The 27,515-nt window shown below is 28.7% G+C and overlaps 2 protein-coding genes across 28 annotated transcripts in view; both read right to left on the reverse strand.

Annotated features, from left to right (window-relative positions):
• Positions 1–768: 768 nt before the first annotated feature.
• On the reverse strand, positions 769–2,363 carry LOC148230883 (replication factor C subunit 4). The gene is made up of 6 exons (XM_088193953.1): positions 2,198–2,363; positions 1,769–2,044; positions 1,488–1,706; positions 1,265–1,421; positions 1,113–1,195; positions 769–1,048 (listed from the first exon to the last, which is right to left on the reverse strand). Exons 1-6 carry the CDS (start codon positions 2,311–2,313, stop codon positions 844–846), a joined length of 1,056 nt encoding a protein of 351 aa, XP_088050079.1. The 5' UTR covers positions 2,314–2,363; the 3' UTR covers positions 769–843.
• A 2,694-nt stretch (positions 2,364–5,057) lies between these two features.
• Positions 5,058–27,515, reverse strand: part of Rim (Rab3 interacting molecule) — a 42,684-nt gene continuing 20,226 nt past the window's right edge. For 4 of the 27 annotated variants that reach the window (XM_088194370.1, XM_088194378.1, XM_088194377.1 and 1 more), the window contains 17 exons: positions 26,228–26,447; positions 25,180–25,344; positions 24,232–24,380; positions 23,909–24,154; positions 23,716–23,838; positions 23,411–23,641; positions 23,227–23,343; positions 23,005–23,149; positions 20,441–20,568; positions 20,233–20,359; positions 19,938–20,160; positions 17,960–19,818; positions 15,853–16,041; positions 13,781–13,937; positions 10,926–11,139; positions 9,590–9,787; positions 9,190–9,524 (listed from right to left, as the gene is read on the reverse strand). In XM_088194370.1, coding sequence (XP_088050496.1) covers positions 9,321–9,524; positions 9,590–9,787; positions 10,926–11,139; positions 13,781–13,937; positions 15,853–16,041; positions 17,960–19,818; positions 19,938–20,160; positions 20,233–20,359; positions 20,441–20,568; positions 23,005–23,149; positions 23,227–23,343; positions 23,411–23,641; positions 23,716–23,838; positions 23,909–24,154; positions 24,232–24,380; positions 25,180–25,344; positions 26,228–26,447 — 4,695 coding nt within the window. In that variant the 3' untranslated portion in view covers positions 9,190–9,320. Of the gene's footprint in view, positions 5,363–9,189; positions 9,525–9,589; positions 9,788–10,925; positions 11,140–12,635; positions 12,772–13,780; positions 13,938–15,852; positions 16,042–17,959; positions 19,819–19,937; positions 20,161–20,232; positions 20,360–20,440; positions 20,569–23,004; positions 23,150–23,226; positions 23,344–23,410; positions 23,642–23,715; positions 23,839–23,908; positions 24,155–24,231; positions 24,381–25,179; positions 25,345–26,227; positions 26,448–27,515 lie in introns of those variants that run through there. The other 23 variants (XM_088194385.1, XM_088194393.1, XM_088194372.1 and 20 more) reach the window with 21 other exon arrangements.

A 27,515-nucleotide genomic window follows, 5' to 3' on the forward strand; every position in this document is an offset into this window, starting at 1 on the left:
TAAAATGTAAATTTGATAACATTATAATTGTCAATTTTACAAGGATAAGAAACTGTTTGGCTACTTTTAAATTTATATGGATTTTTCTACCTCATGCTCTTTTCAGATTAAAATCTTATTCAAAATTCAAACAAACTATGGCAAAGACAGAGCCCTTTCTATGGTGAACGTTTAGGTCCCTTCTCGATAAAGATAAACTTCTTATTGGATGAGCAAATCAGTCACCATTTCTCTTTTTTCTGGAAAGCAGTTCTTATTTTTAAAAAGCAGCAGTTTAGTGGAGTTAGATGATTTACACTTAAGGCCATGATATTTTTAATAAAAACTACTATTTTCTTGAATGAAAATGCTGATGAGTACTTCTTGACCACGCAGCACGAAATTTTGGAATATTTCGTTATAAACTGCTGTTTTCCAAAGATAGAGCCGATGCATATTTGACAATGTACGTTCCATTATTAAACTATTATTTAATTTAATAAACTAAATAATCATAAGTATGATTGATTTGACATTGGAACGTCTTTCGATGAATACCTTACATGACTTCTTGGTCAACATCTTAATAAGAAAAGACAACATACATGTCAACACATTTCCAATTTTTTCAAGAACGTAAATGTATTGTATTATTTACTTGAATATTAAATAAGTGATAAAATAAATTATTATCTGAGCATTTTTTATCAAGAGGTTATTTTTGATTATTATATTTATACATAGTTATTTATTATTTTCTTAGTTTACTTGAAAAAAATAAAAATAAAATTAGTTTGTACTGTGAATTTTTATTGAAAAAAGCATATAAAATGAAGAACAAAAAATAGTATATTTAAAAAGTTATTATGATTTGTTTGCGAGTATTATTGTGCAACCCAGATCCATCAGTTGGATTTTCTCCGAACCTCCTTCGACCAAACGAAATTCGCACACAGCCAACTTTTCACAAATTGAAGTCTTCTGCTTGTTGTTTAAATTGCCAGAAAATACTACAACTTCGTTTAATTGTTCTAACAGTTGAGCAGCGGAATAAGCCTCCAATGTGAATCTATCAAAAATATCAAAATTATTAAAAATGAACTATTAATACCTCTATTTCATGTAAAATATACTTTTGGACAAATTTCTCCAGGATGGTATAGTCATTAATACTAATGTATTCTAAAATAAGATCTTCTGGTATTGAGCCCGTTACCTGAAATATTGCTTAATATTAATATATATGATAATAAATAAGTAAATCTATTATAATTACGATCATTACTTCTAAAATTGAAGTGCTATTTATGGTTCCACCTAATCTGGCACAACTTTGTAAGCATGTAATTGCTCGTCTTAAATCTCCACCGCTGCAATCTACTACGGAAGTTATTGCATCAGAATCGTATTGTAAGTTTTCTTTATTGCAAATGTATTCCAATCTGAAACAATATTATTCTCTTATTGGATTTGTTAATAATATATAAATAAAAATAATAAAATAATACCGCTCAGTAATTTTCTCTTTAGACAATGGCTTAAAACGGAATTTTGAACAACGACTCGTAATCGGCGGTATAATGCGAGACACATAATTACAAACCAGACAAAATCGTGTCGATCTCGTCTCTTTTTCCATAATACGTCTCAAAGCTGCTTGCGCATCTTTAGTCATGGAATCGGCTTCATCCAAGATGACTAACTTAAAAGGTGGATATGCTTTTCCGCTGAAATAAATATTGAATACATAAGTTTGAGATCAAGGAAACTGTTTTGAGATCAATCTTACTCCGGTCTAGAGGACGAAGCGGTGAGTTGTGAGAAATTCTTCACTTTATCGCGAACAACTTGGATTCCTCTTTCATCGGAAGCGTTTAGTTCCAAAACTCTGTCTTTTGAAATGTCTCCGAAGAGTTGCCGAGCAGCAGCTAATATAGAGCTGGTCTTTCCTGTACCGGGAGGTCCATAAAATAGTAGATGAGGTAGATCACCGCTAGCAAGACATTCGCGAAGCACTTGAACCACATCGCACTGTTCGACTACATCTTCCACAGTTTTTGGCCGACTGGAATATGTGAAAGGTCAAGATATTAGAAAGATCAACATACAGCTAATAATGTGAGCATTAAAGATTACTTAAAGGTAAAATAAAATGTCAGACTATCATTTATAGTTAGTACTTTTGTTATTAAATTTATTAAAAGAAATACGTTCTTACTATTTTTCAACCCATGGTGCTACAGCAGTCTTTGTGGGTGGCTTTTCTGTAGTAGTTCCATTCGTTTGACTTGTTTGAGCGTCATTTTTCAATCCACCTTTCAAAAACGCATGCATTATGTTCGGCGCCAAATGACTGACGTTTACTTTCGGTCGTAACCATTTTTTTATTGACCATACAAAATTAAACATTATTAAAAAATGTAATTAATAAATCTTATATTATATAATATATTATTTCAAATATACATTCCTAAATACCAAATTATTTTCTAATTTAAAATAGATAATGCAGATATATATACTCACAGTTGCTTTATAATAAAATATAGCTAAATAGTTATTACGGAAGAAAAAAGAGACGTAGACCGATGGGTTGAGAAGAAAAAAGTAAGGGAACTTAGGCTACACTTTGGTGCTGTCAGACAAAACCATTTGTAGCTAACTGCACCAACTATCCACAGTGTCTCCTCCCTAGCAAGGAGGAGAGATATATACCCTGTCATTACGTTTACTCTAGATTTCAGAGATGTTGTTAATATGGTAGCTAAGATTCTCCATAAAGATTCTACAAGGTGGGTCTAAAGCGGTGTTTGTAGCTCCGTGTGCGTCAAATGTGTCAGCGCGAGAATATTGTCTATGTCTCCCCTTTTCTCTTGGCTAATGTATGGTGATGTGTAGCAATGATACACAGGCTAGCCACTGCATAGTTTACATTACATAATTATATAGTAAAAGACGAGAAACGTAGGGACCTATTTATATATCTATATTTATTCAGGTTTATATGGGCAAAACTTGGCGGCACTCTGGTAACACTGGCGTGACGGATTATCTCTACTGGCAGCCTCCGACACGTTCGCGCGTGGCTGCGGGTCAGCGCCCCGCCCCGTTAAACTTTATAAACACCATGTAACTTTAATATTTCAATAAAAGTGCTACTGCAGCGGCTCAATCCGTGTCTAATTGCCACCAGTCGCCAAAATAGCATATAAATGTAAATTTGCGACAGGTCATATCGTTTTGAATTTTAATTGAATTTTAACGTGGATTGAATTATTAGTAGCACATTTACAATCTAGGCTCTCTTAAAAAATATGTTACTACTCGATAATCGCTTGAACGCTTAATGTTATAAGATCATTTGTAAATATAAATAGCAATGCGTATTTGCGTTACTTATATAACAGCATGGTTCCGAATGTGCGTTGATTCTTCGACCTGATGTTGATTCTATAAGTCAGTTTACAAAGCTTCTCTGACAAACAAGCTACTTACATAGTGGCCTTCTCTTCTTTCAGTATTGCTAGCGACGATTGCTTTGTGATAAGACGGTGATTACCACTTACGGAATGCGATGTTCCTAGTATTGCGTGTTGTCTGGAGAATTATCTTATTTTATGACAGTCTCGTATTAACTGATCGGAATTTAATATATAGAATGACTATGTGTCTTGTTTGGATTTGTAAATCAATAGAAATAACAAAAATTGCCAATTACTACTAAGTATTAAGACATAGATAGTTGTAACGTTGAAAATATCGAACAAAATAGTTTCCGTTTCAGCCGTATATTTTAACTAAAAGCAAACATTAATCGAAACTAAAACCAAGCCATAACCAAATTATCAGTAGGGCTTTAGTATATATTTTTTTCATCTTTCATTGAAAATGTCATTTGTTAAAAATCTCATTGTGCCATCACATCATTCTCAACAATTTATTTAATAAAATGACAGACATTGATTCTGAAATTTGCTTTTTGATAGCGTAATTTAAAATTATGTTATTTTATTGCTATCTAATTGTCTTATTAGTGCGTTTTAATAAATGTCAACTATTTAAAATATCATATTAATATTAGATGTAAGAAGGCCGTAAAATCGTAAGTGAAATATATAAAATAGCTTATGTAGTCTGTGAAGTGGAACGAGTTTTTTATAATATATAAACAAATATAAATAATATATACTTGTAATCTTAAATGACTATTTTAAATTGTCTTCCTTTAATAGGTTATTTCGTATGAATTTAAAAAATAAATAAAGTACCCATCATAATAAAGTAAAATATATTTTATTCGTAACAAAATATTAAAATTCACAAAAAATAAAAATGTCCGGTACAGATTTTTCTTCGGTTCCAAATCTTCACACACTTGAGACTGTGATTTTGCAGTACAATAATCTGGTTATGTCTTCTTTTCTTATTATGTAATATATATTCATTTCATTTCGCAGATAATACAAACTATTGTTCTATTTTCCTTTACAAAGCTTTTCATGGATTGAACCAGTCTTATAGTTTATGTTCGAAAAAAGTGTATTATTAATTGCGTATTTTATACAGAAAAGTACATAAAAGATTTTAATAAAATTATTAGAGCAACAATTTCATAATATATATTTTGTGATTTCATACTTTATTTGTAACATAGTATATAATTTTTATATTATTATTTACTTAGAAAAGCACTCGGTTGATAAAATAATTTGAGGATTTTTATTATAGATTAAGTAAGATAGCTTAACATTATCTAATATGGGGTTTGATTTTTGGTCGGATTGAAGAAAAAAAATTAAATTACGTTATTATGTATATAAATAAGACTATTTTTAATATAATTTAAAAAATATTGATTATAACAAAATGCAAATTAGTAATAATATTATCAAAGTAATACAATAACTCATATTTATCAAGATTTCTTAACAGTTAAATAAAGGTAAAATTGAAAATATTTTTTCGTCATTCTGTGTTAAAATTGTATTTAACATTAAATTTAAACCATCAATCCAACCTTATTATGAAGCAGTTTTATACTCGTATACTCAAAACTTTAGCAATAATCAACAACAATATAAATAATTTAAAATAATTTATTAAAAAAACATTATTTACAATGAGTAAATCCATTTTTATAATATATAGCAAATAAATCAGCATGTAGCTTATCAGTCTTCTTTATATTATTTTTTTTGGCATTATATTATTGGATATATAAATTTATGGATTTTAAATGCCAAGAAATAAGAGATTTATAATAAAATACTGTGTCAATTATCCGTTAGTTAATCAACACTATAAATTACCCTCTTTTTAACTAACCTCGATCATATCGTTTCCGGAAACTTTTGGATTTTATTTTATATTATGTCCGGTGTTACTGAAAATATAAGGTTCATCATGTAATAGCAATACGATTAGCGCGCACATACACACAACTCTAAGATAAATGTGCATACACTCGCAAATTACTATATTTATACACATATGCTACTACATCAAATGCAGAGAGTAAATGGAATGTTTACGGGTGACATTTAAGTCTGCTACTAATGATTGCACTGTGATAGTAAATGATACGATAAGGAAGTTTTACTTGGTGGAATAGTTACATTTTCGAACATGTATAAATATATAAATTTCAAATCAGTCCGTTGTTATGTACTTTTATATAGTTTCTGCACCTCCATAATATATCTTACAATAATTTTATGTTCAATATTTTTTCTTTCAATCAATTAAAACATTATTTTAATACAAATTAGCAAATATTTTTACGCTTATGCTAGCAAAGGCGTGTTAAAGATAAGGAATAATTTACTCTAAATATAAATATATATATATATATATATATATATATATATATATATATATATATATATATATATATATATATATATGTGTGTGTGTATATATAAATATATATAATTATATAGCATGCATTACTATTTATACTATAGATACGAACATTATGGATTACTGTGTTTTATTTAGTTTAACTATTAACGTCAGAAAACGTTTGTTTTTAAATTTTATATTATATTTACAATATACTTCAAATTATTTTATACTCAGTTTTCGAGAATGACAACCTAATTAAAGTATGATAAGTATAAGAATTATAACTATTATATGTAATAATTAATTTAGAGTATACATTGTTTTAAATTATCAATGTTTCATTCATTTTATTTTATACCGCACCAGTTTTTTTTGAGAAGATTGTCATTCTGAAACTCGATGGACTCTTTTTTAAATTTTTCTGTGACATCATCCACATTTGTATGGTTTTACTCAAATTATCAATATATAAATGAGAAAATCTTTTGAAAATAAAACAGTACCACATGTTATAAAATATTTTGTTGTATTCAAATACAAAAATTACAATATTAAATATGTTTTATATAACATTAGGGATTAACGAGTTAATTTATAATGCACTTGAATCATTATTTTCATGGTAAAGCTTTAAAAATTTTTAAATAAAAAAAAACATTTTTTAAGAATCTTCATAAAAAGCTACTACAATAATCCAATACACAATTTGGCATTATACAGATATATATTTACACAATTAACATAAAAGTGTATTTTTTTAATAATTAGAAACGCACCGAAACAGCTTTCCATCTTTCAACATATTATTTAAAGGGTAAACATTAGTTATTGATTCAATCTATTAAACGCGTTTAATATATTATATATATAAATATATATATATATATATATATATATATATATATATATATATATATATATATATATATATATATATATATATATATATATATATATATATATATATAAATGTATGTGTCATAAAAAATTACGTTTATATAGTAGCTTCATATGAAAATATTTTCATATTAAAACAACGAAAAAGCATTGTTAAAAAATAGAGTTAAAATATTTAATCCTAAAAAACTCGTTTTTTATCGATTCGATTATATAATGCTATTTATGCATGTTTTTAATCAAAATAAAAATGCAAAAGAAACGTTGATAACGAAATATATATATATATATATATATATATATATATATATATATATATATATATATATATATATATATATATATATATATATATATATCCTAATGATAATAGATTAGTTGTAAAATAATCAAATAAATCATTGGTATATTATACATTTTAGTGAAAGAGGCTGGCTTCCTATTTTATATGTGTATTTATAAATTAAATAATTTATTGTGTTTATCAGCCTTTTAATTATTTTAGAATTTAAAATAAATAAATTAAAGGATACATCTAGACTACATTAAACATGCCAAGTACCCTGGATTTTTTTAAAAATAGTTTTCTTCGTTATGCATATATATTATTTATATTATATTATATATCGATCCAGGGAACCAATCTAATAAATAAATTAATACCTTTTACAAAAAAATAATATATCAAAATCTAAAAGTATAGTTTTTAGGCAAAGTTGCTATATAAAAAAATATTACAGCGTCGCCTTGGAAAATTTTAGACCATAGATCATTACAAATATTTATTTTGGACCAGCCAAATCGTTAGAGATACATATTTTGATAAATATGCAAATTAAATAAAGTCAGCTGTTAGCTTAAAACTTTCATCTTCCACATTTTCTTCTAATATATATAATATATATATAAATATATATATATATATATAAATATATATATATATATATATATATATATATATATATATATATATATATATATATATATATATATATATATATATTTATATATATTATATATATAATGAATGAAAAATTGGAAAATTATTTATAATATGTATATATGGAGGCACAGCAATTTTTCTGTATGTATATAAAATGTATAGTTAGGTATTAGTTAACGTCAATAATACAAAGTATTATTGTGGATATTTTTATATGGTATATTACGTTGGTAAAGTGTGATATGATATACTTCCATTAAAAAGTATTACATTTAAATATTCAGCTCGTATTTTAAGAAGCATTCGAACAATTTTTATTCTCATAATAATTATTGAAATATTCAGGTTGTCTCACAAGTATCAAGTTTTAGAATTATATAGCAAATATTTCAGATTATGATTATGTGCTATAGCATAAGATAAGGTAGTCCTAGACATGATTTTCGGTTCAATTAAGAAATTGAATCGAAATAGACGAAGACTCAAAAGACAAGTATATATTAACTGATATTATTGTCGAAGATGATTTATAATATCCACTAGACTTTCCTACACAGTCTCAATACTCAAAACGAAAAAGTGAAAAGCGTGAAATTGTTTTTACGAATATGTGGAAAAGTTAATGTTAGTTAGTACGTGAAAATTTTTAAATTGAATCTGATTTTACCGTAAAAATGTGATTTAAACATTTGGGCTATTTATATTTTAAGAAACTGTTACGTAATAATTTATTGGTAGTTATGTAATTAACGATATAAAATAATACATCGATAACATTTAACTTACAACCATATCAAAAACTTTAATTTTTATGTCGGTTAACATATTCTTGCCTTGGGGTCTTCATATAATAAGTATAGCTATTTTATTTCCAAGGAGACATTCTCTAATTACAACGAGCGCCCAATATATATATTTATTATATATTAAAAATAATTTAGTTATATACAAGAGACGTCTCTGAATTAATAAACTTCCTATAGTGCAATAAATAAAATGTAACGGGATATCACTAAAATTTAAGATGCTGTATATCATTCATCATACAAAATATCATTTGTGAAACGTCTTTATTTCAATGCTTCTATGAACTTGAAACTCTTATATGTATTTTGTAGCAATTACTCTTCGAGCTCTCAGCATTGCAAATATCTTTTAGTTTGTACGGTCCTAAGTTATTCGATAGGCTATTAAAAATCGATTGGTAAACGCGAAACTAGTGAAACAACCCAATATATATCTTTATTTTATATAAAATATTAAGCATTAATATTCATTAAATATTTAATTATTGTTTTAAATATAGTTCTATACCGACTCGTATGAAAATTATCAATGTACACATTAAAAAACCTATGGAAGTATATTGGCGGGGTTTATAAAATTTTAATTACTTCATAATGTGACGGTGTACGTGTGAGATAGTGCATATGTATGTATGTGTTTGTGAGTCATTGTGCTGTATATCATTTTCCAAATACGGTTATGAAGGAAGACAAAGGGAGTTGTAGTATTAGTAAAACATCTATCGTTGCGTTGTTGTTGATTTGTTGTTGTAAACATTGAATGGTTGTTTATGGTGAACACATTATGGTTACGTGGAACATGAAGTGCTCGGGGTAGAGTATGGAGATGGGGGTGGCGGAGAAGGTAAGTGCTATGTGCCCGAGTCCAGGCTTTGAATAGAAGTCCGACGCGAGAGGGCTAACGATGGGGGCCCACTCACCAGCGATGTGGTGCCGAATAGCTTGTACCATCCTATCACAATGTTGGCCAAGTTCAGGTCGTCCAACATTATCTGAGCTACGCCCATGAATACTTTTTTGCCTTCGATTCGGCCGTAGTCGCCCCACACCGTCACCTGAAAAAGACGCTCAGTTTTATCTTGATACTCGGCGCAGAAAAATGTTTTAAAAAATCACTTACTTGAAGTATACAACCTTGAAATTGCTCTCTGAAAGACAACTGTTGTTGGTATAAAGGGTCTAAGGTTCTTCTGGCTGTGGCGGTTTTCGCTTTAGCCACGCATTTTTTGCCATTTACAAGATAAACTTTTACGTAAGGAGCTGGCAAAACGCGACAGCCTTGTTTAGCTTGAAGGCCTCTTGCCCTAATTACTTCAACCTGAAATATTAATATTAAAATTTGTTATAATTGTCATATATTCTTAGTATGTTTATAAATGTTCGAAAAATATTAGCCTTTTTTTATTAAAATAATTAAAATAATTATACAATTTCAAGATTACACTACAAAACAAGATGTTTGCCACAAATATAAAAATCATCATTGCTTTATTTTTTTATATATCATCGTTAATTTTTAATTGTATTTTCGTGTTCAATTAAAAGAGCGTGTTTTAAACTCTACAATATAATTATGACTTTTTAAGTAGAAAAGGTTATTTTTTAAATGAAAATGACTATTATATATAATGAACACGATAGACGAGTGGTGTAAGTCGCTTACTATAGATCTAAAAGACCTGAGCTTGAATCCAATATGAACCTCGGTGGTTTTTATGGTGTCTGAGAGATCGAAATTAGTGATTATTATATAATTATAATTCCGATCGATAATCACAGATTAGGTTTACCTAGATTTTCCTAATCTCACGGGTAAATATCGTAATGATTAATTAAAATAGAGCTAGGTCGTACATATTGGGTATTATTTTTTTTTTAATAATCAGTGACTTCTGCTCATAGAGAATAACTTACATGTAATATATAAATAATCTGTAGTTATAGCTTTTTAATAAAGATGCAATACTATATTTTATTATAATTTCATGTATAGATTTTAGTACAAAAACTATTTATTAAAGACGGCTATACAGTGAAATCTCAGTATAGCGAAACTCACAGGACCGAAGAAAAAATTTCGTTATATTGAATGTAAGGCAGATGATATATTTTTTATTATTTTTAATTACCATATTACTACGTTTTTATTTAAACTTATTTTTAGATTTAAATTACTACTTTTATTATGATTACTAAGCACATAAGATATTAGTAGTCGCCTATAGTGATCAAAAGTTTAACCACCTCTGATATATACAATGTCTATCACAATCGTTCCTAAGATTTTTTTAATATCTTTTTATTATTTATTAAGAGAAAAATATCTAATATAATGATTAAAATTAGTATTGATAATATATGTGTAAAAAATAATATAATATAATAATATTTAGATAAAACTGATCATCGGCTGTTGTTTTTAGAACAATCATAATTATCTTGTACGTTTATCTTACCTCAAGGAATCCTTTTTGATAGCACATCGATAGTTGAATATCACCTAAAGACGGAGCACCAAGAACTTGTCTTCCGACTAACTGACCGGGGCCGAGACCTTCAATAAAATCTGAAAGTCCTCCGCCACCGCCGCCTCCGCCAGTTTCCGAAGAACCACCACTACTAGTTCCACCACGACCATCGAGAGCTGAGCCTCTAACTCCAGGCGACCATCTATTGTTACACAAACATAAATCGTATTAATTAAAAAAGGAAAAAATTCAACATTATAAATGAAGTTTATAGTATATTGAATGATGAAGTTGAAAGTGGGTATAAAGTAGATAATCGAAAGGTGAAATACACACATTGTGCTTACATTCATATATCCATTGCAAATACACTCATATCATACAAGATAAATATAAAATAATATTGTGTTCAGTATATTCTGTTTGAAACACATACACACAGTTAAAATAGTATTTTTTTTTTTTGATTTGAAGACGGAAATAAGATAGTGGTTTTTCAATGAAAAGGAACTTTTTACTTTGTTAATATATGTTGAGGGAAAACACTTAAAAAATCAAGTTAATGCAAGCAACAATAAAATAAAAAAGGTGAATATACACGTGTGTGTGGATAATTATTAAAAATACCATCGCAAGTCATTTTGGTGAACACAGAAAATAAAAAAGTCAAAGAACAACAATAGACGGATTTTTCATTCAGAGAGATGTTAAAGGCAGTGAAGGAAATGACAAACATTCATTTTTCAGTACTTGAATTATCACTTATTTAATTTGGTTATTTTTAATATGTTTTTTTATTATGTTGATTCATGCTTTGCTTATTTAGCTATTTTTTAGTTCTCGGTACATATATGTGAGGATAACATTTTTTTAATTATAGAATACTTTTCCATTGAATTTAACACTTAAACGTTCAGTTTCAAAAGCATTGCATGCTAGCTTTTTAAACTTATTTTTCATACATTATCACTATACACATAGAGTTTCATTTTAAAATTAGCTGGAAGCAAAAGGAGTTACACTCGACTTAACGATAATAAATACACATTGATTTTTATGAAAGTCTTGATCCACTTTTTGCACATATATTGAGGATTTTTAAACTCGTGGGTATTATAATATTATTATATGATATTCATATTAGGATATGTGCGTCACTTTAAGATCAAGAGCAATCAGGCAGCGGTTTTCATTTTTTTTATATACCAGCAGACAATAATCATCAGCCAAGAGTAATTGTTAAGAGAAAAAACATGCCTTAAAATTAAGGAAACACAAAGACAATAATCAAAATAAAAAACATCGAGATGTACATATACAATAATAACGTCATGTGTAACAATCGTTTCGTTTTTTTTTCTGATAAAGGCATGAAAAATTCAATAACCACAGATCACACAATAGATATAGGGCTATAACGAGAAGTAGATGTATAGAAAACAATAGGTAAGGGTACGAAATTAATAATAATCACATTGTGCACAAAATAGATTATGTGCTGTCAGAAGTTTGGTACCGATACAGCCTTTTCATGATACATTCACCAGTCAACTAGTACAATGAAGGAATACAATGTTACTTTTGTGTGATTGGTGAATGTATAGACGGCTGTGGTTTTCGTTAGATTATAATATGATTTTATATTTATAGCAGCAGTAAGCAGGCATCGAGCAGGACGGCAGCTTCCGATGTACTTACGATGATGCCTCAGAACTAGATATTGAGGCAATACTGGCAGCGCGGACAGAAGGAGAAGGTGGCAATACCTCCTGAGAACGTTGGATGCATCCTGCCGAAGCCCGCTTCCTTCCCGATGCGGGGATTCCGCCTATCTCTGATATCATAAGCCACTTCAATCAGTCACTATTTTTTCTATTTAATACTAGTATTTTACAAATATTTCCAATACATTAATCCGTACAACTACACAATATATTAAAGGAGCCTTCGCGCGGTTAACGCGCGCAAGAGACCCCTAACTGAAAATCGTAATAAAATAATAATATACACATATCTCTTTAAATTAAATTATAACTTTTACGTTCGATACATCTGATGTTAACCATATTTAATGCTCTCAAGGACATAACAGTAAGGAATCGGGGAAAGGTTTTATGGACAAAAATGGTTGACGAGTTAACAAATTAACATTTTTTCTCTCCCCTAGATAGATAGTTAGAAAATATTAAATGTATATTTGTGTGTGCGAAATACCTAATTTTATACATAACGCTACCGTTTTCTTTTAAAATAAAAAATAAAAACTGTCTATTTCTATGAAATATGGTAGCCTTATATATAATTCATAAATATATTTTTTTCATACTTAAATTATAATATGCGAAAATAATCAGCATGGCATGAACATTTATTGAAACAATTCTATATATTTATAGTTAAACGTTAAACATTTACAAATCTAAATTAAATCTATTGTATTATTACAACACCACATATAGTTTTTCAGCGTAGAGATAATATGACATGCTTCTCACACATATATATAAAAGAACATATAGCAAGAGATTTCGTAATCGATAGAACATCATATTTTATAACGATAATAATTAAAATAATAATAAAAAAAAACAACACAAGCATTTTTGATGTTATTATTACAAATAATGTGATACTTGCATTAACTTTTTTCAATTGATATATTTTTAACTGTGTATTTATATAGTATGTGTATTTATTTAAAAGTCTATAGTTTTGATTTACAGAATAATTATTATATACAAAGTTGATCAAAATATCTAGAATGTGATTCGGTTAATATTATAATATTATAATAATTGATGAATGATTTTTATTATGTCGTTTAAATATAAGTTTTTAAACACCTGTCACCGTCACCAGAGCCTTCGCCGTCACTGGAGGCAGAAGAACCTCTTGAGAGGCCACCAGGTGGTCGCAGCTCCCCAGGAACCACTTCTTCACTTCGGTGGACTGTGAAAGAGCTTTTGCCCTTTTTTCCAAAACCTAATCTACGTTTTCGACCTAACCCAACATTGATTAATCAATTGACATAATATATTTTTAGGTAGTACATATTTACATTGCACTTAAAAAGCTGATGTTTTACTCAAATATATATATAAGTTTAAGTTATAAGATGATTTGAAATATTTTTGAAATATGTAGTGAAATTCTGGTCATGCATTAACACTAAATATAAACTAGATAGTTAAAAGATGAGCTTAGCATCTTACCACTCTTAGTTTGGCTCTTGAATTATTAAATATAAAGAAAATCATTCTAAAAATCTATTCGCATAATGCCAAAAACAGGTCTAGCCGATTGAACTAGTAACATTGATTGTTCTAATAAATCAATATTAATTTTAGTTTCACTATCACAATATATACGTTTATCTTCTATAAGATATTTTTATTCATATGTATAATTACTTGTAATTTTACATATAAATTGATCATGAGTTACATTTACGTAGCTCATTATTAGAATATTTAATTTAATAATTAATAGTCTAGTTTCACTATGAGATTTGGAAAAGTAAAAAAAATAATTATTTACTATCCGAAAAAAAATATAAAAAATTGGCTACATATAAAATTACAGTACGCTTAGAATGTTTTTCTATATTTTTAATATATTCAGAGATAATTAAACTAATTAAATTCACACGCATTATAAACACATCTTTAAATTATTCATCTTATTTCACTATATACCTCTTAAATAATTGTGATTTTATTAAAAAATATCTATGAATAACTACTGTTTATAAATAATCAATATTACACTGATACACGAGAGTACATATATATATTTATGTACATGTATACATACATATACAATACATATTACATATGTATGTATATATGTACGTACAAATATACACATAATATATACATACGACGTTTAAGCTAATTATTACGAAATATTGTGATGTATATGGTTTGATTAAAGCATATTAAAACAAAAATTGAAGCTTTCATGAAAGATATAATATATACACACACAAACACATTTAATTTTGTATATGTATGAAACGAAACATATAAATAATAAAAAATAAAAATAAAATGATCGTGATTCAGTGACGCTACACTTTCATCTTTTTGATTTTGAACAACCAAATTGAAAACAAACAAATCCTACCTTGTTTTGAAGTATTCTCCATGTTCCATACAAAATCGGATTCTTCAATCTCTTCGTTGGTACTTGCAATTAACTTTTTGTCATGAGTGGAAGGATACACACAAAAGGCCTATCTTTTGCGTGAATCTGACGTGGTTTAGCAATTGTATTATATTATAGTACATGTAGGTTGTAACAAAGAGAAAATTACAACTTTCAAAGAAGAGATATCAGTCGATTCGTGTGAAGGAACTTGGAGAATTTCGCATAAAACTCAGCAAAAAGCAACCAATATTGCAAAAGGCAAGCACCCGTGTAGCCATGGGAAAGGAAGTGCATCGGATACTGGGAAGAGCATCAATCATTAGATAAAAAAAACATTTGACTTTAACCAATCCAAAAGCGTTGTTATTTCAGTTATATAATCGTGTTTTAACTGTATCTTATGTATCTTTAGGTGTGATCGTCGAATATTATATTATGTCAAGTATTGCTTGCAATAATAATAACATGATATAAATACAATTTAATTATCTCATTCGCAATTATATAATGTAATAAGCTTGTGTTTTGTGGGATCTTGAAGCTTTAATTTGGTATTTAAATAAAATTTTGCGCATATCTATTGCTTGTTTAAATTTGTTTTATGAATTATTATATTTTTTGTTGTTGTCGGTACGTAAAAAATAAAATCAGTATTAAATCTGCTAAAATATAACTATATGTGAGATGTTCAACATGTCATAAATTAAAAACCTTTTTAATAATAATTCTATAAGCATATTTATGTAAGAAGTCAATTTTCTGGTACCTGTTGCAGACAATTGGGACGTTGAATTGCTCTTTTTGCCCATTGCGCCGAAATGGGCACTCGCGCGCAAAACGCCTGGTTCTAATTTATTATTTACAGGAGAATTATCGGAGGGGCTTCTTCTGCTCCTGCTCGATAATCCATTGTCTAAAACGTGTAATCCTACTGCTGTGTCGCTTAAGCTTCCATCTGTAACGAATACATAACATTAAAGAAAAATTAAATGAGTTCACGGAAAGCAAATAACATACATATATATTGAACTTCTTAAAATAATGTTGGTAGAATTAAAAATTCACCAAAATACAATATAAATCTATAAAAATCGTGACGTATTTTTGAGTTATAAAGTGGATATATATTATTATTAAAAAAAAAACAAAAAAAAGACAAAAAAATGGCGACCCTACTTCAGACCAGCGAAGATTGCAGAAGCCGCCGCTTCTCTCTTCGCATCCATTGGTACAGCTCAACGTCCGGAATCCAGAATGTATAATTCATCCAAGATGTTAACGCTCATCATCGTTGTGTTGGAAATAAGGGTGAGTGTACGCATTCACGCATACATGTTTTGCGCGAATTTATTTACACCGATAGGAGAACGTTACCAATACTAAATCAGGGCTGTTTTAAGAGTAGGGTGACCATACGTTGGAAATTGAATTAAGAATTATAATGTGTTATATTTTTTATTATACATTGCCATGCTGTGAAATTTTGTAATCAATAAAACAATTCCTGTAATATTTTTTTGTTAATATTATATTAAACAGATATTCAACCTGGAGAGTGATTCCAAAATTGCTATCATGTTTTGGAGCTAAATATGTATATAATTAAACAAAATAAGTAAAAAAGTGATGTTTTACATTTTCCTCAACAAATTAAATTAAAAAAGGAAAAATTAATTGAACGTATAATATCATATGGTCACCCAATTATGTTTTCTCACCAATACTGTGTCGATGAGCGTTCACATCTTGGACGGACTGTATCTGCTTTGGAAACGCCTAGAGACTACTAACGTACGCACAGAAACATTTCTCAATTGTCGCATAACAAAATTTGTCTTGACGAAATAAATCCAAAGGTTCAGACAACTTTTTTTCCACGTCGAAATGGGTGTAATAAAACGGGATAAGTGTAAAAATAACTACACTTTGTAAAAAATAAGTAATACTGAGTGTTTGTGAAATATTTAACTAATAAATTAACGTGGCTTAAAAATGGGGTGTATGCAGCCGTAATCCTGTCAAAGAAATGCGTTCAACACGCAAACTCTAAAGCAATATTCAAGTTATATATATAATAAGCAATGTTTTGGACTAAAAACAGATGACCAATGTTTGACTAAATGCAGTCGATCTCAAAGTTGCTTTTTCTTTTTTATTATTTTTATGGTGCATTTTTATTTTAATACTATTCTTATAATATGTCTAAACATAAAACTTGTATAATAAAATACATTTTAAAAATTCAGAATTTTTTTTTGTGATGTCTTGTTTTTAAAATAAATTCTTAAATTTACTTCTGCAGCTCAAAACTATAATCATGAATATACTTATATGGAATGAAACGTATATATTTTTACTTGGACACATAAATTAATATTGAAAATATTCTGCTCAATTAAGGTAAACAGTTTTGATTAAAATATATATAATTTCAGCACAGCTTGGCTTGATAAATTTTAAATTGTGTAAGTAAAATAATAGTCTACGAGTAAAATCATTTTAATAATTAAAATAATACACATACAATCAGCCGCTTGTATGTTCGTTATGTTTTTTTTAAATTAAATAATAATATCCATTTTGGCCATAAAATGTTAAGAAAATAGTGTTCTATAGTGTTGCTCATAGAATAGTTACGAGATATTTAATGCCTTTGTGGAAAGAAGACCACAAAAAAGCAATAGTGGGGCTACTAAAATATTTATATATGTTATAAAGTATCAATATTAAATCACTGATTAGAGAAACACTTAGCTAAAACTAAGCTTAGCATTAAATTTAAATCGATTTCCGTCTTTGTTAGTTAAATATGCTTAAAGGTGATACTTCATAATACATAAAAGATATAAATATATTGAGTTGATAATTCTAACCTGCTTTTTCATCTGGAGGTACGTCAGCATTGCTTAGACTACGGGTAAACTGAGATCGATGTCCTTCTCTTCGATCCGATCTAGATCCGTTGCTTCCTCTATCGTCCCGTTCGCTTCTGCTCCCACCATTGTATTCGCTTTGGTGATTTCGTTTGATCGATTGTTTGTTGGCCGGTTTTCCAGATTTTTTCGTCGGTTTTTTTTTCGTCGTAGATTTGGAAGATTTTTTTGGTACATTATTCGAGTTATTGCGTCGGGACGATGAAGCAGCATTAGCAGCGAGTGATTGGATGGTTTTCAATTGAGGCAAGCCATTGGAAGCACGACGGTTCGATGAAGAGGCGGCAAAAGAGGTCAAAGGAATAGAATCATTAGCATTGTTACAATTGGAAACGCTAGCACTATTATTTTCATCGAATACTTGTGGTTTCTTTGTGTCGTGTTGTTTTTTTATAATGGAAGGTAAAGGGTCTTTACTGGATATGACTGGGACACTTTGATCGGATTTGGAATACTCAAAGTACTGAGGTTTTTCGTTGATGCTCACTGAATTAGTTCTGCCTAATGTAGGCTTAACTTCCGAAGAATTGCTAGATCTTTTTGTAGACGTACTGCTTTCAATAAAAACGTCATCATTTTCATCTAAGCTCGTTTGACTAGGAGCACATTTTTCTTGAACGCTCAAAGTTGAGCTTCTACGTTTGACCTGAGTCACTAGTGAATTTCTAGGTGAATTGCATAAGAGAAACATATTAGAGCTTTCATCGGGTGAATCATACTCAATTGAATTTTTATTATTTGGTGATTTAATAAATACTGATTCGTCAGATTTACTTATTGCGTCTTTAGTAAGATTAACTGGACTTAAATCATTTTCGTAACTAGACTTCACATCTAAAGACAAATGTCTTCTTCGTTCTTTAGTAGACTTTTCATAGAATTCGCTTCTTACTTCATTTATAATAGATTTGATTGAATCGCTGCTGTTAAATTTTTCATTGCTTATTTGTCTATCATAATATTTTTTTAGATCAGGTATTAAAGTACTATCTGATTGATTTGTTGGATTCTCACCATCAGAATTTTTATCATTAGGTTGCTCAGAAACGATCTTTTCATCATCATCGTTTTCTATCTCATGCGTGCTTTCAATATCACATTTATCATTATCACAGTTTTCCACATAATCCTTAACATCTACTTTTGTGATTTTCAGTCGATTAAAATTAAATAACAAACTCGAATCTTTTGAAACCCAACCGCAATCCGAGTCGTATGATAAATCAATTATCCTATTCTCTGATACAAAGAAATGCTTGCGAATTCCAACTCCATATGGATTTGAAACATATTTTACTGAAGTCTTTTTAAGTCGATTTTCAACCAAATCACTCGGAGAATGATCGATATTAAAATTTTTAATCGAATGGTCAAACATTTCGTTGGTTATATCTAAATCGCTTACATCTTCTAAGGTTCTATTTGATTTAACGTCTAACTTAGTCTTACCAATATATTTATTCTTTGATTTTTTGCGCTTAACTTTTTCTGACAGTTCTTTAAAATCATTTTTATTATCATTATCGCTACTGTATTGATTTTGTATAGTTCTATCTGAAGCACTCTTGCTCCTAGCCAGATAAAACTTCTTAGTGCGCTCCCTTACGGAACTAGCAGATTTGCTTCTATTTAGTTTAATTTTACGGTTCGGTTTGCTGTTGATATTATTAAGTACAACTTCAGTGGGAGTTTGCTTTATTGCGGAAATAATGAGTTTAGGTATTTTGGAAGGGTTATTTGGTATTGGTACACTAGATGAATTGGAATTGAGTAAAACTTTCTGGTATTGTTTACGAAAGCTGTAAATTAGGATATGAATAATTATTTTCATAGCTAGATAAAGTCAATTTCCTTTATGATGCTTAAACTTTTCATATCATTAATCACAGTATAATTATAAATAAATTCATATACTAACTGTAAATGAGAATGCGAATGTGTGGTTCGAGGTCTTTCACTTTGCGTTGAAAATGCACTGCTTGTCACAGAAGCCACACTTTCCATATCCGAGTCCAACGGATCCGATAGAGTTGCTTGTCCTACAGTAGTTGGACCAGATGGACGACCTCTTCTACCTCTAGCTCCAGATCTAGTAGCTGCCAATTCTGAATCGCTCAATCCTGTGTAATGACGTTCCCAACCTTAGATTTATAAAATTAATTTTAATACGTCTTAAAATGTCTTAACTTATTTATTTTAAACACATATCTTACCCCCAGCACCAGTACTACGATATTTATGCGTTATATTCCTATGTTGAAGACTAGGCTGGCTGTGATCGTGTCTATCGTCAAACTCTTGACCGACCCATGATCTTTCCTTCAATGCTCTTTGAATAGTCTAGTTGAACATAACATAATCATAAATATTTGTATTTTTTGATAGAATCATATGTTTGTTTTTAATGTACTATATATCAACAACCTGTGGAATTTGTGGGAGCTGTCTTTTCTTAGGACTACCGGTGGGTGTTGCTGTGGCAGATCTCGATTGAAATCTTGGAGGGCATTGTATTGGTATCGTATTCTGTCCGTTCGAATACATAAAATCTGCAATGACAATTTTTTAGTTGAATATGCTCGAGCAGTAAAGCATCTAAGTGATTATTTGCATCAATGCATATCGATCGACTAATTGCATGTTCTTTTTCTATTTGTTATATAATATATTTCGTTATGAATGTCCTCCTAAATCAGTCAATAGAAACAAAAAAATCAGGATTCATTCTACTGGATTCGATGGATAAAGTATATAGATTAATATATTGGGCAATCTGAATGAAGATAACAACATCATAGAATAAAAAGAAAAATAGATACATAATAATTAACATTTAGATGTAACATTTTTCTAAATAATGTATGTGTGTATTTTTAATGTATGTGTGTATATGAGTCGATGTTTATTACAGTATTGGGTACAATAATTTGTATAATATAGCATATCTATGATAAAACAAAAAGCATATTAATAAAACAGCAAGATACTTTATTGTGTTGAATAAAACTTAAAATAATCAACATAAAACTAGTGTTTTTTTTTCATTTTAATTTATATAGAGCTAAATTTTCGTCTCAAATTTATTTTTTTGAGGAAAATTTAAAGATATATATTGTAAATATGTTATTTAGATAAAAATAGTTTTTGTAAATAGCAATAACATTATTACTTTCATATTGTAAAATATGTATAAGGAATAAAAATAATATTTGATATAATTCAGTATTTTTTTAAAATTTGTCAAGCTAGATTTGGTAAAATATTTAAAATTTGTACAGGAAGTACAGAAAGGTTTTGCCACAAAGATAAGATAAGTTGATTTATACGATATGTTAAATTGCAAGTTTTTTATTGACTTTGTAAATATTAAATTGTCAGTATTTATAAAAAGTTCAGTCAGTATAAATGTAATTATAGGTCTAATTAAAAAAAAACATAATTATGTACATAATTGTGTTTTTTTTAATATTATAGAATTGTGGTCAGTATAATTATCGGTCAGTATTTATTTCAGACTTAGTTAAAAATCATTGTGATAGTATTAAACAGCACTAAATTTTTTATATAAATTAAATTTATATTTATTTGTATAACTTTATTCAAAATTTTATTTTTTATTTTAAGTTATTTATGGCAAAATCAGAGAATTTTTGTAACTGCATAGACATGCAGTAAAAGTTTTTTTAAATTTAAAGTATAAAAAGTAAAACACAGCCACTAAGTATTTTTTTCACCTTTCAGTTTACTGACGATATCAATTATGATATTGTCAAAAGGAGCCCTAAATTATTATAATAATAACCATATAATTTATAACTACTGTCAAACTTTCCATTTAATATAAATACTGACCTTTTGTTATATGACCATTTATTATGTATACTGACAACTTTAATACTAACTTTAAATATCAATAATGTCTCAAAGTGTATTAAAATACTGATAAAATATATCCACTTTACATTTATTTTGGAAAAATACTATAAAAATCTTAAACATTGCAACATATATTTTATTTTTCTGGTAGAAAAAGTTGTTTTTGGTTTACTATAATAATTACTAATTAAAAAAATCTTACTCTTTGGCTAGCGATTTTTTTTAATAGTCTATTCATTTTTTCAGTATATTTAATCTGATATTAAATTGTTTTTCACAATTTTTTTGCCACAAAGATTTATTAAAATTCAAATTTAGACACTTGAGCTACCCTTGTATTGGAATTATACAAAAAAAATAAACCATTTGCCTAATTATTGAGTTATTTTTTGACATTTTCAACGAAATTTATTTCTAACTGTCGAGATAAAATTAGTTTTGCCATACAACTTATATTTTCTCTTTAGTGTTAATTGAGCTAATTTAAAATATGATATTATGGTACTGTTTTACATTTAACAAAATACGCGATATAAAATTATGTGGCATAAAATGATATCAATGTACCGAAAATATTAATTTTTCTTCATTGAAAAACACTTATTACATAAGAGACAAAAATTTAAATATAAAGTATTTTGTCAAAAAAGTTGAAGAACGGTTTTTTGGCAACAATTAAAATCATCGTATAATTTTACTTATCTTAACTTTGTGGCAAAAGGGCTAATTTTTATGCAGTGTAAAAATTTGATTTATATACCTTTGATATATATTAAAATAAAATAAAAAAATAAATATTAAAATAATTTACTCAAAATTAAGCCGGAGAATATACATAGATATAAAAAATATCAAAATTTTTTTATGTATAAATTGGTCATATATTTATGTTTATTATTTTATGTACATACTGTAGATTCTCTTTTACTAACATCACTATCTAATGCATTTTTGATCTAACATGCAATTTAAGCGAAACAGACACATATTCAATTTACTATAGACTATGTGTGTGCATATGGGTGAATAAAGTTACTTAAAAATTAAAATATCTAAATTAAAAAATAATTTTATAGTAATTTATGATCGCTTCGTCGATCACAATATACCTGAGTATCTAGACCACCCTTCTGGGGGCGACAAACTACGATGATCCGAATGTCGTGGACTTTTAGACCTCGAACGAGAATGCGGCTGCTGATAGTTTTCGCCGGGTGCTGCCGAATGCGACCTTTGGCCTAACATGGCGCCGTTCTGTAAGTAAAGTTTCAAACGGTAATAATAACCGATCAATCGGCATATTAGCTGTTATATTAAAATGTTTAATTTACCCTTCTATAGCTATGGGAGTATGAGTTTGGTTTGTTATCCCTAGTCATAATCGCAGATCTTTGCCTACCCTGCGGTGACATGTCTCGTCTACTTCTACGTCCAAATTCTAATTCCATCTGAATAGAACATAACATTATAGTGGTTTTGATTATATTAAATTGAATGAAAATGAAATTATTATACTTCTGCAGGCGGAGGACTGGAACTAGAGCCGAGACTCGAAATGCTAGCTCCGTCTGCTACACGCCGATCGCGAGGTATTCCCGTCATTCCATCGCAATATTCTAACTCACATTCTGATGTGGTATCAGAATCAGATAATCTAGACGTAGACGTAGACGGCGGTGATAGATGATCGGTTGGCGTTATCACTGATTCCATATCGACTATTTCGCTTTGATCGCCGCGAATTCTCTAAAATATGGATGACATATGTATGTAGATCTATCGTGGTGATTTAAGAGCATTTTTGTATCATTTTACTCTACCTCTTCATGTGTGGTTAAATAATACCATTCAGGCTCATCGTTTAAAGGCATAAGACTTAGTTCTAATACAACTTCTCCAAGGAAATCATTTGGTCCGTGTCGGTTAAGGTCCCAAACCGTTACCTAAAAATGTAATTCATCTTCAGAACATCGTCACATCACAAGCACTGTATCGATTGGATTGAATTCTAACCTCCAGCATTCGCTGCTTTAAGTCTATATTTCTTATTCCCGGATACACGAATAATTGATTCCAACGCGGCTCGTTGGTGTTGGCTAACGTTTTGGTTCGTCTTTTGGATTTTTCGTTGCGATCGGGCAGTAGAAATAATTTAGCATATGAACACCTCGGTTGACCGTTAGTCCTCGGCAAAAGACCGACAGCGCATACCATAGTAACAACTAATTGTAAAGCCGAAGGATCGTAACTCAATTTTATCTTAAATGCAAGATGTACATTTTTAGCTTATGATTTAAAAAATATTAAAAAAATACAAAAACATATTTTTGAATCACCTGTAATCGACCACCAACATTAGGATTATGAGTAAATATGCGTCCTTGCCTAGCTGATGATCGAGAATTAGCATGTACATCAGGCGATCCAGGAGATGTTATTAACACTGATGGTTTATCATGACCACACACACCTTCCGTATAAACATCTATATTAACACATTATACGATTTTATAGTAATAAAACTAATTAAAATTAGCTATAATATAATTATTCTAGATATAGTTTATTATTTTATAACAATATATATATATATATATGTACATTTTATTTATTTAATAATAAAGGATGATATTTGTACTCCTTATATATTATCAAGAATAAACCGGAACTATCAATCGTTTGGCAATATAATATAGATTTGTGTCATTATTGTATAATGTGAGTATTTCATGTTTATTAAAGTGTTCTTATATTATATACAGGATGGGATAAAAATATGATTTTAATGTCATGAAAAAACAAATATAATTATTTTTAGAGGTACGTTTTTTTCAAAACTATTTCAATTATATGCGTGTCATCCTGTTACAATGAATATCTATAAACGAGATGAATAAATTTATATGTCCATGGTTGTTGCTCCCTAGAGTTAATGTGCTTTTTTAATTAAACGGAATAAAATAAAACGTGCATAGTTTACGGAGTACTACAAATATCTATTTTGTTAAACACTTAACGGTAAAGAGTTTTTCTTGTAATTCTTCACACATTTTATCAGTTTAATCAACAACTATTCGATTGAAGAATAATTTCTGATCATGCACATTCATGTATCATATATTATGTAAACGTATTTACACTAGTGATTTTTATATTACATAATATTCTAAGCCTATGTATAGGTACAAGTTAATAGCATATTAATAAACTTATTGTTTTGTTGTTCATATTAAAGTGAATATATTGTATAACTATTATAGGTTGTTTTTTAAGTGCCAAAATACCTTTGTGTGATCTCCAAGAAGCCTGAGCAGTTCTTCTATTGGCAATCAGTCGTGATACGACGAGTTCTACTTGCACGTCTTGTTTGCTTTCAGCAATAATATCATAAACGTCTTCAGCTGACTTTCCTTGTAAAGATCTCCCATTCCATTCGAGAACTTCGTCTCCTATGTTTTCATCATCAAAACGTGATGTGTCAGCTCACATTTACATAGAGATATATACATACAATATACAAGATACACATACACGCACACAAACAAGCAAACACGTACTCAATAGGTTGGCGCATTTGAAATGTATGATTATTTTTATCTTATATGATATTTAAAGACTCTTAGACAAGAACAAGTTAACTGACATAAACGTAGTTTGGTTTGGTTCTTTCATTATGTTTTTTCCCTATGACATTAAAACAATTTATTTAATTGAAAGGAGATAGTTGACTATATGTTTTTTCAGTTAAATAAAACATGATATAAGCAAATTATGGAAAAAATGTTAAATATGTAGTTTAACACATTCTCATAAAAAAGTTCATTTAACACAATCTTAGCTAGTTGTACACATTAATGCTAGGTATTCATTTGAAAAAGTGTATAGCAGACGCGTATGGTGAGATACATTCCCTTTCGCTCGCTCGCGTGTTAAGTGACAAGAGTGGGTGAGAAATAAAGGCGTGCGTTATGCGTTCCGCACATCCTTATCTCTCACTCACTCTCGTCACTTAACACGCGAGCGAGCGAAAGAGAATGAATCTCACCTAACGCGCCTGGTGTATATCACAACTCATTTTTGTCAAAAGTTAGTTAACACGTTCTTGCCTTGCTTCTAAAAGTACACATATACTGACACAATAATCTTAACATGAATACTGATAAATTTTTGTATTAGTTGAAATCGATTATTTAATTTTAGCTCAATATAAATTATGGTTAGTCTCGTTATTATAATATATATTTAGTATTCATTTCTATATTTCATATGCACCGATCCAATCGAAGTCTACAAACACATAACAGGGATGTTGATTTCAATTTTTACACTCACCAATTTTCAGTTGACCTTCAATATCGGCAATAGAGCCTTTCTTAACTTTCTCAATAAACGCTCCTCTCAAACCACTCTCCAACATTTTACCACCGACAACTTTTAATCCGAGTATGGCGGCGCTAGAAGACGTATTCGAACCTTCCACCATACTTTTCCTTAAAATCATATGACCAATCATCCGAGAACCGTCGCTCGAGGGTTGCCACGACATTGGATTCTGCACAGTGTAAATTATTCAGCGTTTTTAAAATTGAAATTCATCTCTATCGACAAATACGAAGGCATACTACTTTAAAATATTGTATTTTTACAATAATATGATACAATTAAGACAAAATTTATTTTTGCTTTAATTCGATTATCATTATGAGCATAAATATACAAAAAATTAACCATAAACCTTATAAAATAGATTTAATCTCAATTGCATAAATTATCTTATTAACACTAATACACAATGAACGAATTATGAACTACTCAACATTTATGGAAAGCCATGCACCCATCCCCATAAAATGCTAATATAAACAATGACATGCAATTCTCTAACAATGTAAATAATATAAATTCGTGAACATAGGTTAAGTGTATTTTATAATAAATTCAGGGCTTCACACATGCACGAGTTAACCAATGTGTGCATGAAAATACATTATCTTCTAAGGGAAACCAGATAACTATTCTCCTCCATTTTTTTTATTATTCTCACAATATTTTCTTATAAAATGTCAGTAAAGATACATATTTTTTTTCTAAATTAAAAAAAATAATTACTAGCTACACATGATAAATAACAAAAGTAAAATGTGTATAATATATAATGTTTTCAATTATGATATAAATGTGTACATTTTAAAAATAATATATAATAATAAAGTGATTAAATTTATATTTTTATATTAATAAATTTATTTATTTTTATATATTTCTCTATATAACTACTGATTATTTATATTTTTCTATGTGAAAAAATCATCTATTAATAATTGCACTACAAGATTCATAGCTACTAATTTTTACGTTTAATTTACAGTGTTCGATAAATGATTTATAAAATATGTAGTATAATATTATTAAGGCTCTAATTAAATGAAAGCTGTTCCTTATTCAAATATCACGATTAAAAATAATATGATTATATAGAATTAACTTCATAGCTTCCATTAATTAGAATTATATAAGACGCGTTTTCACGATTATTTGTCCCAAAAGCGACTCGTGTGAACGCGCCTTTACTTATCTCTCATTGGCTACAATAACGACATAACTTAAAATTATTTTCGAA

Source organism: Plectrocnemia conspersa, unplaced genomic scaffold, assembly GCF_051122295.1.
Source record: "Plectrocnemia conspersa isolate PC_06_02 unplaced genomic scaffold, ASM5112229v1 ptg000010l, whole genome shotgun sequence".
Taxonomy (NCBI): domain Eukaryota; kingdom Metazoa; phylum Arthropoda; class Insecta; order Trichoptera; family Polycentropodidae; genus Plectrocnemia; species Plectrocnemia conspersa.

Excerpts from the sequence above, each read along its gene's own strand:
- LOC148230883 (XM_088193953.1), bottom strand. The coding sequence starts at position 2,313 with ATGCATGCGTTTTTGAAAGGTGGATTGAAAAATGACGCTCAAACAAGT. Across the intron at positions 1,422-1,487 it reads AAAGAGAAAATTACTGAGCG|ATTGGAATACATTTGCAATA; the intron begins GTATTATTTTAT and ends ATATTGTTTCAG. Across the intron at positions 1,196-1,264 it reads ATAGCACTTCAATTTTAGAA|GTAACGGGCTCAATACCAGA; the intron begins GTAATGATCGTA and ends GCAATATTTCAG.